This window comes from Eubalaena glacialis, chromosome 11, assembly GCF_028564815.1.
Source record: "Eubalaena glacialis isolate mEubGla1 chromosome 11, mEubGla1.1.hap2.+ XY, whole genome shotgun sequence".
In the NCBI taxonomy this organism is placed as follows: Eukaryota; Metazoa; Chordata; class Mammalia; order Artiodactyla; family Balaenidae; genus Eubalaena; species Eubalaena glacialis.
The window spans coordinates 90,201,318-90,214,673 of record NC_083726.1 but is presented as its reverse complement, the minus strand read 5'-3'; the positions used below and the strand labels follow the sequence as shown (position 1 = coordinate 90,214,673).

At 41.9% G+C, this 13,356-nt stretch overlaps 1 protein-coding gene and 1 pseudogene across 2 annotated transcripts in view; one reads left to right on the top strand and one right to left on the bottom strand.

Moving 5' to 3' along the window:
* AMN1 (antagonist of mitotic exit network 1 homolog) overlaps window positions 1-1,672 on the bottom strand; it is a 61,754-nt gene extending 60,082 nt beyond the window's left edge. The window contains exon 1 of one of the 2 annotated variants that reach the window (XM_061204849.1): window positions 1,547-1,672. Coding sequence is in view for 1 of the 2 variants with exons in the window: in XM_061204848.1 (XP_061060831.1) it covers window positions 1,527-1,564 (38 nt within the window). In the remaining variant the exon portion in view is untranslated. Of the gene's footprint in view, window positions 1-1,526 lie in introns of both variants that reach the window. The other variant, XM_061204848.1, reaches the window with a different exon arrangement.
* Window positions 1,248-11,338, top strand: LOC133100587 (ferritin light chain-like; annotated as a pseudogene).
* The last annotated feature ends 2,018 nt before the right edge of the window (window positions 11,339-13,356 follow it).

Genomic DNA, 13,356 nt, shown 5'->3' with positions numbered 1-13,356 from the left:
CTCTACAGTTACAGCAAGAATTTGTAAATTCTTTAGCCAGAGTTATTTTAGACAACTGCATAGCCTTAGACACCCTAACCACCCAAGATGGAAGTGAATGTACTGTAACTGGTAAAAAAAAATGTTGTTTCTATGTTAATATATCAAAAAGATCTTAAAGATCAGATGCCAATCTTTAATCAAATAGGCAACCCTTCTTCCCTTATTTAGTTGGTTAAATCATGGCTCCTGGGACTCTCTGCTCTGGAGAATCTTTCAATCCTTGGCTATTATTCTCCTCATAGTCATTATATTAACCTCCCTAGTGCCTTGTATCCTCTCAAGAGCTTAAATGTCTTTCAGCGACTACTCACACATCAAATGTTATCCCTCAGGATTAGACAACTGGAAGAACTCAATGATCCCACTGACCGTGTCCAGGGTGACTATGTAACTGCCGGCAACAGCAATTACATGACCATCCATCCCAAGGACTACATCAAAGGGGTAGTGAGAGTAACACCATATTGGTTCACACTCTCAGCTTGCCGAGAGAAAGACCAAAAGTCGGGGACTTTTTAAATAAAATAAATGGAGACCAGGTTTGAAAATCCCCCAAGCTGACCAAGCCAGTTAGACCGCATAAGCGAAACCAAATCTAGTTTATATCATGAACATAAGTGACACTTAACAGGTTATTTCTTGTAAATGCCTCTAATAATCAACTTAAATCGTCTTCTTAAAATAGCATAAGATAATCACTTTTAACCAATCCCCTGCTGTCTGTAAACTCCCAACGTAATAACCATTGTAAAGGTTAAACAACTTCCTCATGCTCACTTTATAAGCCATCCTGTAACTACATGCCTCTGTGCTTCTGGTTTCTCCCTCAATAAAATATTCATATCAAGTAAAGCTCTCTGAAATTTCTTTTAATACTAGGTAGCCTTCTAAGGATTTAAATGTTAAGCTTATTGCTCACTACAACGCCATGAGATAGGTACTGTTATTATACTAATTTTGTAGATCAAGAACTAGGGCCCAGAGAGGTTAAGTTACTCTCCCATAGTCACACAACTGGAGAATAACAGCAAAACCGGGAGCTGAACCCAGCAAGCACAATCAAGGATTTGAGTGATGTGTCAAAGAATCAATATTTATCCCTGTTACAGTAACTAGGTGGAACTTTGCTGAAGGCTTTTGAGAGCCCCATCTAGTGTTTTGTTTTGTTTTTTGTTTTGTTTTGTTTTACCAAGGCTTTCAGCTCCCTTTTCAGGCCGCGGCCAGTAACCGCCCGGGCGTGGAGCTGTCAAGGCTGAATGATAGGACATCTATCGGGGGCCAGAGGGGCAAGCCTGCCGGGCAGCCCCCCTGGCACGACGGTCCTCAGCGAGGAGAAGACAAAATCAGAGACCCAGGTCTGGAAACACCCGCGGGGCCTCCTCGGTGGGAGGCAAGAAGGGGGCGGGGAAGGGGAGCCGCGCGGGGCGGCGGGCGCGGGCGGCGCCGGGGCGGGGCGACAGGGAGGCGGGCCGGGGCGGACTCACAGATCCAGGAGCTGACTGACCCGCTGCTGGCTCGGCATCGCGGCCGCCCTCGGAAGCCTCTTCCGCGCTCCCGGGGCCGCCGAAATCCAGCCAGAGACCGTCTGTCAACTCCTGCCCGGCGCGAGACGCGTAGGCCCTCGTGACGTCGCCCGCCTCTTCCGGTGACCAGGCGCGGGCGCGCTGACGACTGCCGAGCCCCTTTGGGGCGGAGTCCGGCGCGCTGCGCCGGAGCGGCGGCGGGATAAAAGGGAAAGGAGCCTTGCGCTCAGAGAAGCGATGCGGCAGTTGTCGTTCTGCAGCCCCGCGGGCCGGCTCCAGCGGTTTCCCGAGTCGGCCAGCCCGGCGCGCGACCTAGCCCGGTACACCTGGAGCCGCGCGTGGCTGCGAGGTCGCTGCTCTTACTACAGGGGTGCGTTTGATGCTGGGCCGAGCATCTGGCGATGCACACCGGGGACCCCCTTGGATACAGACTCCGTGACCGTCAAACAGAGTTTTAGCGGATCCGAGAGTGACTGCCGTTTACCGAGCACTTTCTGTAAGAAAGCACGCACTGAGCTGCGTGCTTTCAGTAATTAACCATATTCTTTTAATCCTGTGAAGTCGGAATTATTTAGCCTTATTTTACAGATGAGGACACTACGTGCCTACAAAAAAGCTCAGTAAGAATTTCATCATGGAGACAGGGGCTTGTGTTCAAATCAGAAAGGTTTCTAAAGAAGAGGGACCTTTCCCCAGGTGGAATTCTCTCTCCTTGGTTATGCTGCAGAGTACTTGCTACTTTTTGGTGCTTTTTCATTCTTCCTTGTAGATTAATTTGTTGTTTATATGTCTTCCTTTTGTAAGCTTTTGAAAGTTGGAACCCAGTCTTGTTCATCTCTTCAGGATGCTGCTTATTCAATCAGCACGCATTTACCAAGCACTGAAGGAGGGCAGGGATTGTGCTGGGTGCTGAGGATTCAGTGGTGAACACTTGAACCAGACAAGTAAAAAGACAATCAGAACAACTGTTAAATGCTAAGATGGAGTTAGTTCTACCGGAGCACCCATGGAAGGGTGGGGGGAGCAGGTCGAGAGAAAAACGTGGTCTGTTAGGGACTGCAAATAGTTCAGGATGGCTACAATGGAGAGTGGTGAGGTGCGTGTAGAGGAGGGAACAGGCAAACTTTTTCTATAAGGGGGCAGAAAATAAATATTTTAGGTTTTGTGGGACATCCCTTGTTGCTGAACCGAACTGGGCTCCGCATGTCCTACCTGAAGCCAAGCTGATCTATTGACAACTGGGTTGTGGTGAGGGAAAGTACAGGGCGCCAAGCAAGAAGAACAGGCAGTTGATGCTCAAAAGACTGGAACTCACCTGATGGCTTTCAGGCAAGAGTTTTTAAAGGCAACAACACTACAGGCAAGGGTGGCAGGGTGCATGATCAGCTCACGGACATTTTTCTGATTGGTTGGTAGTGAGGTGACAGGGTGATGTTTGGGGAATATTAATTATCAACCTTCTGGTTCCATCCAGTCTGGGGGTCTGTGTGTTTGTGGTCAGCGTGTGTTCAACATCCTCTACCTGGTTGGGGATCTTAGTTTCTGCAGAACAACTCAAAGATATGCATCAGATTGTTATCTATATCCCTTCAGGAGAGCTAGGAGTCCTGTGGCTATTGCTCTAATCATTAACTGCTTGAGTCTGCTCTGGAACTCATGGAAGGCCAAGCAAGAAGCAGGGGATACGAGGAGTTTGTACCCAGGAAGGCCTCGCAGGGTCCTGCTTTGTTTCAGTCCCACTTTTCTTTGATACTCCTCAATCCTGAGGGGAACAGGGGCGGGACAAGAAAGGGAATAAGTTTTGGACAAGAGAGGTTAATCATAAACTTGGCAGGGAAACTCGGTTTTAGGAGGACTGGTTTTCATCCTTGACCTTAGGATGAAAGGTCTTGTAGCTCAAAAGCAGCCATAGACCATATGAATGGCGGGGGTGGGGGAGGTGTGTTCCAATAAAACTTTGTGGATGCTGAGGTTTGAATTTCATGTAGTTGTCAGTGTTACGAAATATCACTCATCTTCTGATTTTTTTCAACCATTTAAAAATGTAAAAACCTTACATTGAAAACTGTACAAAAACAGGCAGCGGCCTGGGTTGGGTGGCTGTGGTGGTTTGCCTTCTGATCTAGAAAGCTAAAATGGGGGCATGATGGCATGTGTTACGTTAAACAGTTTAGGCTTTGTCTGAAGTACTTTGTGCAGAGTCATAGATAGGTTTTAAGCAAGGACAGTACATGCATAGGAAGGATGAGTTTTTGAAAGAACTCTAGCTGTTAAGTAGTAAACGAATTGTAGCGGTCACAGATGGAGACTTGGAGACCAGAAAGGTGTCTTTTGCTAATAGCCTAAACTAAAGTAATAGCAACAGACTGGATAGACAGATTCAAGAGGTAATGGAAATAGAGCCAATAGGATTTAGAGATTGGTTGGAGTGGAGGGAAAAGAGAAGAGTCAAGGCTAATTTCTAGGCTTTGGGTTTGGAGAATTGGGTGACGTATGGTGATGCCATTTTAATGAGCTGAGAGGATTACAGGGGTTTTTTGAAGAGAAGGAGAGATTAAATTTTGGACATATGAATTTTGCAGTGTCTATGGAAGATATAGCCTTGGGGCTATAGATCTGGAAATTATGCCGGTTTGCTTTTAAAGGTGAGATTGAATAGCAGCAATAGTACATGTATTTACTTATGAATTCAGTACTTTGGGGGAAGAATCATCTGCTGCTCTGGGAGTCATTTGGACCTTGGAAGACCTTGTCAGATCAGATAAGGGCAGACTTCATGGTCCTTCCTATCTGTTTGTTGAGTGCTGCCCAGCTTGAATGCTACACACCTATCCATCTAGGTCTTCCCGCTGATTACTTGATTCTTCAACACCAGAAAAGTGCAGGTCACTGCCCCAGTATTATGAGGTGTTAAACTTTGGGTGCCTGCGTTCTTCTAGATAGTCAAAAGAAAATGTCACAGCTGCTTTTTAATTTTTTTTCTTTTTAAGAAAATGTCAATTATATAAAAAGGTAAGATAACAAAGTCCTAATTATTTCTAGCCAATTATTTTAAAGGTCAAAGATGTGTAAACCCTCATGATATCACAATTCTTAGAAGTGTTTTTACAATGATTTCCTGCAGATTTTAGGGCCTACAATTTACAAACTAGCCTCTCAGGTACTTAGCATAACTATGTCAAGAATTTGAGTTTCTTGCCACTGAATAATGGAGGTCTGATGTATGTTGTGGTTGCCCTAACGTACTCATCTCATTCCTACCTTATTTTTTGGCAGCGATGTGGTTTGGGGACTGACTTCATCTTCAGTGGTGGGTCCAGATTAAGGCTAATCAGTGATTACTATAGTAATTGATTCAAAGGTTAGCAGGCCTAGATTAATCAAGAAACCACAATATTCCCTCAGCCACCAAGATGGGTTCAAGCATGGGCACGTGGGCATGTGACTCATTCATGGCCAATAAGAAGCAGAAAAAGTTTTTCTGGAGATTTCTGGGAAAGAAGTTTCCTCAAATTTATTTGTATGATGCTTTGTGAAGCAACACTCTGTTCTCTCATCACTGTCATTTTGAATGAAGTTAAACAGGAAAACAGAGTAAGAGAATCACAGGAAAACAGCCAGAGACCTGAATGAAACATGCATGAACACCACCCCTCCTCTTTACAATCAGATGACAAAAATAAAACAATTTCGCAAAGAGTTTGATATCCTTTATTCAAGGGGAAACAATCTATGGATTGGGGGAATACAGTACTTCACAAACAGTGGAGCACTCTTCCTGAGGGATGTTTGGGCAACAGTGCATTTTACACAGTGTTTGAAGCAGCAATGAGGAAATGGCATGATTGGCTAGGAGGTCAGGGATAAGGCTAGCAGGTCAATCAGGGAATAAGGAAAGAGTATTTGGCTTAAGTTGATTGGCTGGGGTTGCATATCTGAAAATAAGGAAATCATCACAGTTTCTTGGCAGTTGGGGATTGGCTGGCTGGATATACTGTGCTTCTGATCAAGCAGAGCATTTATAGGAACATGAAAATTATCTAAGTTTGGGTTTGTTGACATGGCATCCTGGGCAGGAGCAGCCTCATCTTGGACCTAGAAATCTATTTCAACACTACTTTCTGTTATATAATTCAGTTAATCCTCTTTGTTGTTGATAAAATTGGTTGACTTGAGTTTTCTGCTTCTTGCTGCCTCAAACAGCCTAACAGTTACATATTCATGGCAGGAGTCACCAGCATATAGACAGAAATTGAAGGTATAGGAATAGATGAGCTCACTCAACAGGTGTATATAGAGTGAGAACAATCAGTCCTTGGAGAGGTAGCTGAGGAATAGCAATTGGCTGGCAATTGACACTGAGAAGGAATAGCCAAAGAGGAAGAGAAAAAATAGTGGGGTGCTACAGAAGATAAACATCATCAAAATTGTCACATGCTACAGAGAGGTCAACTAAGATAACACTTGAAGATGATTTAGCAGCAAGGAGGTCACTGAGGGTCACTGAGGTGGTGGTGGAGGATGTAGCCTGATTGTAATGAGAGGAATGAATGGGAGGTGAGGGAATGAATACGTAAGTACAGTAAGTCCCCTACATATGAACGAGTTCCATTCCGAGAGTGTGTTCGTAAGTCCAATTTGTTTGTTAAGTCCAACAGTTAGCCTAGGTACCCAACTAACACAATCGGCTATATAGTACTGTATTGTAATAGGTTTATAATACCTTTTGCACAAATAATACATAAAAAACAAACACAAAAAACACTTTTAATCTTACCAAACGGTACCTTGAAAAGTACAGTAGTACCAGTTATATCACTGCTGCTTTTACTCTTGCTTCCAGACATCATGGGCTTGAAATAAAGATACTGTACTACTGTACGCTATACAGTACTGTACAGTAAAGTACACAAAACCACAACCAGTTGTAGAGGATACACGCATGTGACAATACGCCAGACATGTGAACTAACTTGCGTGATTGGATGTGTGAACGAACGTTCGCATGAGTACTGAAGGCCAACTCTCACTCAAATAAATACTTGTTCAAATGAATTGCTGCTTCTATTTAGACTCATGCTGAGAAGAAAAGTAGATTGTATAAGGCTATATAGCTCTACTTCAAAGAAGGTAAAATGGGGCAATTCAGAACTATTATTTATGGACCTATTTACCCAGATGTCAAATATGATAAATACTTACATGAGTTCACGTAATCATCAGTCTGAGGTATCATGGTATTTTATAAAGTGAGAACTTCCCCAAATAAAAAGGTGTGTCAGACTCCAAAGACCATGCTCTTTCTATTCTGTTTGGGCGCTCAGGAGCGAGGTTTATGGTACATCCAGGACCAGCAATATAAAAGTGATTAAGAATTTCAAGACGGTGATAGCAGAGCATTAAACCGGGTGTGGGGCCTGTGCAGCTGCACAAGTGGCCCGCCCATGAAGCTGGCTCTTGGTGCATCCGACCTCAGGACTTCCCAAGAGAATCAGTTACGACTACTGACTATTCAGGAACTCTGTCAAAATAGAATTCAGAGACGAATGTGAACACAGGGAAACATTTTTAGTAGCAGTGCAAGGGAACTAGGCCTTCAGAAATAGTGGCTCATCAAATAGAATAAGAGGAAATTGTAGCTCAGATGATATGGCAGATATTTATAGTTCAGATACAGCAGTTGACAATTCAGATTGGATAAGAACAAGATGTTCCTGTCTTTTGGTAAGGAAAACAGGATGTTCTTGTTTTTGTGGCTTATCTCAGGAGGCAAAGCTTTTAGGATTTCCTGTTAGTCAAGGCTTTTAGGAGGTTCCTATTATTCATTGTTTATCTTGGAATGCAAGGTTATTAGGAATGGAAGTCTTTTCTGGTGCGTGGTCAGTGATTTGTGGACAGGCTGGGCAAAGGGCAAGACGTCATTTTTCCTCTCTCGCCTCTTTGCTTGCTGTGTCCACTTTACCGTAGTTACCTCTAGCTCAGAACCCTCTCCATTTCCTTCCCTAGATACCATATAAAGAAAACTTTATTACAGTTTGTTCCTCTGGGTAGGTTATATAAGAATAATAAACAATATTACTTTCCTTAAATCATGTTATTCATTCCTAGTGTGTGTATACAAATATATAATAAGTATATATATATATAAAATGATTAAGTATATCTCTTATGCTATATATAAGTGAATATTGGGTCAATAATAAGAACATGTATGCACACAAGCAGATGGCAGTAAATTGTTCAAATCATCTTTATATGTCATATCTCAAAATATAAGAATAGGCTATGAGTTTGGTTCTTCACTCTTAAGCCATACTGATTATATCTGGATTCAAAACAGCAATTGCGGACTTCCCTGGTGGCGCAGTGGTTAAGAATCCACCTGCCAAGGCAGGGGACACGGGTTCGAGCCCTGGTCCAGGAAGATCCCACATGCCACGGAGCAACTAAGCCCATGCGCCACAGCTACTGAGCCTGCGCTCTAGAGCCCGCGAGCTACAACTACTGAGCCCACGTGCCACAGCTACTGAAGCCCGCGTGCCTAGAGCCCGTGCTCCGCAACAAGAGAAGCCACCGCAATGAGAAGCCCACACACCGCAATGAAGAGTAGCTCCCGCTCACCACAACTAGAGAAAGCCCACACGCAGCAACAAAGACCCACCGCGGCCATAAATTAATTAATTAATTAATTTTTAAAAAACCAGCAATTGCTCCTCTAATATTAATTTTCAATTCAGTATAACATGTACATCATCATCTATTACTAACCCCAAGTCATTTCAGTTGGCTATTGTTAAAGTGACCAGGTTAGGCCCAAGATAGAATCATTTATGTAAAGCCCCCACATTTGTAAACCAGAGTTTAACTTAGTTTCTATCCTCTGCTCTCCTAACGGAAGACCTAGGCCAACCAATCAACGCTTGCCTGCTCAGTAGAAGTTACCTGACCTGGCTCCAAGATTTCCCTTTGCTCCATATAATGGAAGTAACACTGCCATTGGTTAAAACCAATCAGCAAATGCCCAGTGTCACTTCCTTATACCTCCATGCTTTGGTCTGTAAACATCTCTTGCCTTGTATGGCTCTTTTGAGCTCCTTTCTATCTGCTAGATTAGATGCTGCCCCATTTATGAACTGCTGAATAAAAGCCTACTTGATCAGTAAATTATCTCTGGAGAATTTTCTTTTAACAGTATCGATGATGACTATGAATATTTATTGAGTGGTTAGAATAATTCCTTGCACACAGTAAGCATTTTACAAGTTCTAACAACTCATATAATCCTCAAAGTAACCCTGATTGGTAGGTATCGTTATCATTATCACCCATTTTCCAAATGAGGAAACAGAGGTCCAAAGAGATTAAGAAACATGCCCAAGTCCACATGGCTTATCAGTGGTAAAGCTGGTATTTGAAGCCAAGCAATCAGGCTGTACAGCTGGATTCTTAAGCGTGTAGTCATGAGCTACGTGCAAAAGAATCAAACTGGACTGCTTTCTCACACCATATATTTGAATAACTCAAAATGGATTAAAGACTTAAATGTAGTCCTAAACCATAAAAATCCTGGAAGAAAATATAGGCAGTATGCTCTTTGACATTGGTTTTAGCAATATTTGGGCGGGTATGTCTCCTCAGGCAAGGGAAACAAAAGCAAAATAAACAAGTGGGACTATATACATCAAGCTAAAAAGCTTTTCACAGCAAAGGAAACTATCAACAAAACAAAAAGGCCATCTACTGAATATAAAGATATTTGCAAACAGTATATCTGATAAGGGGTTAATATACAAAATATCCAAAGAACTCATACAACTCAACAACAACAAAAAACAATCGGATTAAAAAATGAGCAGAGGACCTGAATAGATATTTATCCAAAGAAGACACACAGATAGCCAACAGATACATGAAAAGATGCTCAACATCACTAATCATCAGGGAAATACAAATCAAAATCACAGTGAGCTATCACCTGACACATGTCAGAATGGCTATTATCAAAAAGACAAGTAACAAGTGTTGGCGAGGATGTGGAGAAAAGGGAACCCTCATGCAGTGCTGTTGGGAATGTAGATTGGTGCAGCCACTATGGAAAACAGTATGGAGATTCCTCAAAAAATTAAAAATAGAATTAGCATATGATCCAACAATTCCACTCCTGGATATTTATCCATAGAAAACAAAAACACTAATTCAAAAAAATATACACCACTATGTTCACTGCAGTGTTATTTACAATAGCCAGGATATGGAAGCAACCTAAGTGCTTATCAATAGATGAATAGATAAAGAAGATGTGGTATAAAAAATAATGAAATCTTGTCATTTGGAACAACATAGATGGACCTAGAGGATATTGTGCTAAGTGAAATTAATTAAATCAGACAGAGAAAGACAAATACTATATAATTTCACTTATATGTGGAACCTGAAAACCAAAACAAGTGAGCAAACATAACAAAACAGAAACAGAGTCATAGATACAGAGAACAAACAGGTGGTTGCCAGAGGGGAGGACTTGTGGGGAGGAGAAGAGAAAAATAGGTGAGGGAGATTGAGAGGTGCAAGTTTCTAGTTATAAAATAAATGAGTCATGGGTATGAGTTGTACACTGTGGGGAATATAGTCAATAATTGTGTAATATCTTTGTATGGTGACAGATGGTAACTATATTTATCATAGCGATCATTTTGAAAGGTATAGAAATATCTAATCACTATGTCGTGTAACAGCAACTAACATATCGTTGTAGATCAATTATATTTCATAAACAAACAAACTCATAGAAAAAGAGATCAGATTTGTGGTTACCAGAGGCAGTAAGTGCGGAGGGGAAAGTGGATGAAGGCAGTCTTCCAGTTATAAGATAAATAAGTACTAGGGGTGTAATGTACAACTTGATAAATATAATTATCACTGCTGAATATTATATATGAAAGTTAAGTCGCAGTGCGCTTGGGGTCCCACAAATCTGTCTCTTGCTTCAACAGTGTCTGGACTGAACAGACCCAGGGATGCCCCCTTGCTCCAGCCTCTGCGACCATCCTCCAACCTTTTTTCCAGTTGCAACCTTCAGAATCAGCCACTGGTACCAGCCAACACCATTTTTTGACTTCAACTCCTTACAAACATGACCTCCCAGATTCGTCAGAATTAACATGCATGTGTGGGCCTCCCACACCTACCGCTCTCTGGGCTTCTATTTCCACCGTGACTATGTGGCCCTGGAGGGCGTGGGCCACTATTTCCACGAACTGGCCAAGGAGAATCGCAAGGGCACCGAGGGGCTGTCTCTTGAAAATGCAAAACCATCCTGGCAGCCACGCCCTCTTCCAGGATGTGCAGAAGCCACCTCAAGATGAGAGGGGTAAAACCCAGGACGTTATGGAAGCTGCTATACTCATGGCAAACAACCTGAACCAGGCCCTTTTGGATCTGCATGCCCTGGGTTCTGCCCGTGCAGACCCCCACCTCTGTGACTTCCTGGAGAGCCACTTCCTAGATGAGGAGGTGAAACTCATCTAGAAATTGGGCAACCACCTGACCAACATCTGCAGGCTGGCTGGTCCCCAGGCTGGGCTGGGTGAGTATCTCTTCGAAAGGCTTAAAAGGCTTAACCGCAAGCATGACTAGGAGCCTCTGAAGCCCAGAAACATTTGAGGAGCCCCTCTGGTGTCAGGGCTTCTACCTGAAGCCCCTCTCTGCAGCCTCTAGGCAGCTTTTTAACCACCCTGGAACCCTCTCCCAAGCCTTGGACCAAATGAAAACAGTAAAGCGTTCTGCAGAAAAAGAAAAAAAGAAAAGAAAAAAGAGAAAAAGAAAGCTAAGTGAGTAAATTCTAAGATTTTTTTCATCACAAGGAAAAACATTTTTTCTGTTTAATTTCATATCTCATGAGATGATGGATGTTCACTAAACTTTTTGTGGTAATCATTTCATGATGTAAGTCAAATTATTTTGCTGTATACCTTAAACTTATACGTGCTGTATGTCAATTATCTCAATAAAATTGGAAGAAAAATAATAAAGTCCTTTACTATTGTGTTATTGTCAAGTTCTCCCTTTATGTTTGTTAATATTTGCTTTATGTATTTAGGTGCTCCTATGTTGGGTGCAAAAATATTTACAATTATTATAAATATAATAAGTTATATTTATTGTTGGATTGATTGCTTTATCATTATGTAATATCCTTCTTTGTCTCTTGTTAGTCTTTTTTAAAAAATAAATAAATTTATTTATTATAAACATTATTTTTGGCTGCATTGGATCTTTGTTGCTGCACGCGGGCTTCCTCTAGTTGCCGCAAGCAGGGGCTACACTTTGTTGTGGTGCGCGGGCTTCTCTTTGCAGCGGCTTCTCTTCTTGTGGAACACAGGCTCTAGGTGCACGGGCTTCCGTAGTTGTGGTGCGCAGGCTCAGTAGTTGTGGCTCGTGGGCTCTACAGCGCAGGTTCAATAGTTGTGGTGCATGGGCATAGTTGCTCCGTGGCATCCTAAACCGGGATTGAACCCTTGTCCCCTGCATTGGTAGGTGGATTCTTAACCACTGCACCACCAGGGAAGTCCTACAGTCTTTTTTTAAAGTCTATTTTGTCTGATATAAGTATTTTTAACCCAGGCCTTCTTTCCATTTCCATTTGCATGGAATATCTTTTCCATTCCCTCACTTTCAGTCTGTGTGTATATTTAGATCTGAAGTGAGTCTCTTGACGGTAGCATATATATAGGTCTTGGTTTTGTATCCATTCAGCCACTCTATGTCTTTTGGTTGGAGCATTTAGTCCATTAACATTTAAAGTAATTATTGATAGGTATGTACTCATTGCCATTTTGTTTCTTGTTTTCTGGTTGTTCTTATAGTTCTTTTTTTCCCTTTCTTCCTTTGCACTCTTCCTTTGTGATTTGATGATTATCCTTAGTGTTATGTTTGGATTCCTTTCTCTTTTTATGAGTGTGTATCTATTGTAGGTTTTTGGTTTGTGGTTACCATGAGGTTTATGTATAATTACCTATATATATATACTTGATTATTTTAAGTTGATGATCTCAAGTTTGAATGCATTCTAACAACCTTGCAGTTTTACTTTGCCCCCAATGTTTAACTTTTTTTCTTCTTTTTTCTTTTTCTTTTTTCCATCCTTTTTTCTTTTTCTTTTGTCTTTTCAACCAACGTTTAATACTTTTGACATCATATTTTACATCTTTTTGTTTTGTATATCCCTTAAATACTTAGTGTGAGTATAGATGCTTTTACTACTTTTGTTTTTTAACCTTCCTACCAGCTTTACAAGTGGTTGATCTGTTAACTTTACTGTATGTTTGCCTTTACCAATGAGATTTTTCCTTTTCATAGTTTTCACATGTCTTGCTGTGGTCTTTTATTTTCTGCTTAGAGAAGTCCCTTTAACATTTCTTATAAAGCCAATTTATTGATGCTGAACTTTTAGCTTTTGCTTGTCTGTAAACTCTTTATCTCTCCTTCAAATCTGAATGATAGCCTTGCCAGGTAGAGTATTCTTGGTTATAGGTTTTTTTCCTTTAATTCACTTTGAATATCATGCTACTCCCTTCTGGCCGGCAAAGTTTCTGCTTGAAAAGTCAGCTGACAGTCTTATGGGAGTGCCCTTGGCCCACTGATGAGAGAGGCTGGGTCTTGGGGGTGAGGGGTTCCAGGACTGACTGATGCCTTCCCACTGGTGGGCAGGTAACCTCTGGTGCTAATAGGCTAGAGGGAAGATTCTAAATTGGTGCTTGTCAACACCATTGTCTTCATGGCAGAATGAACT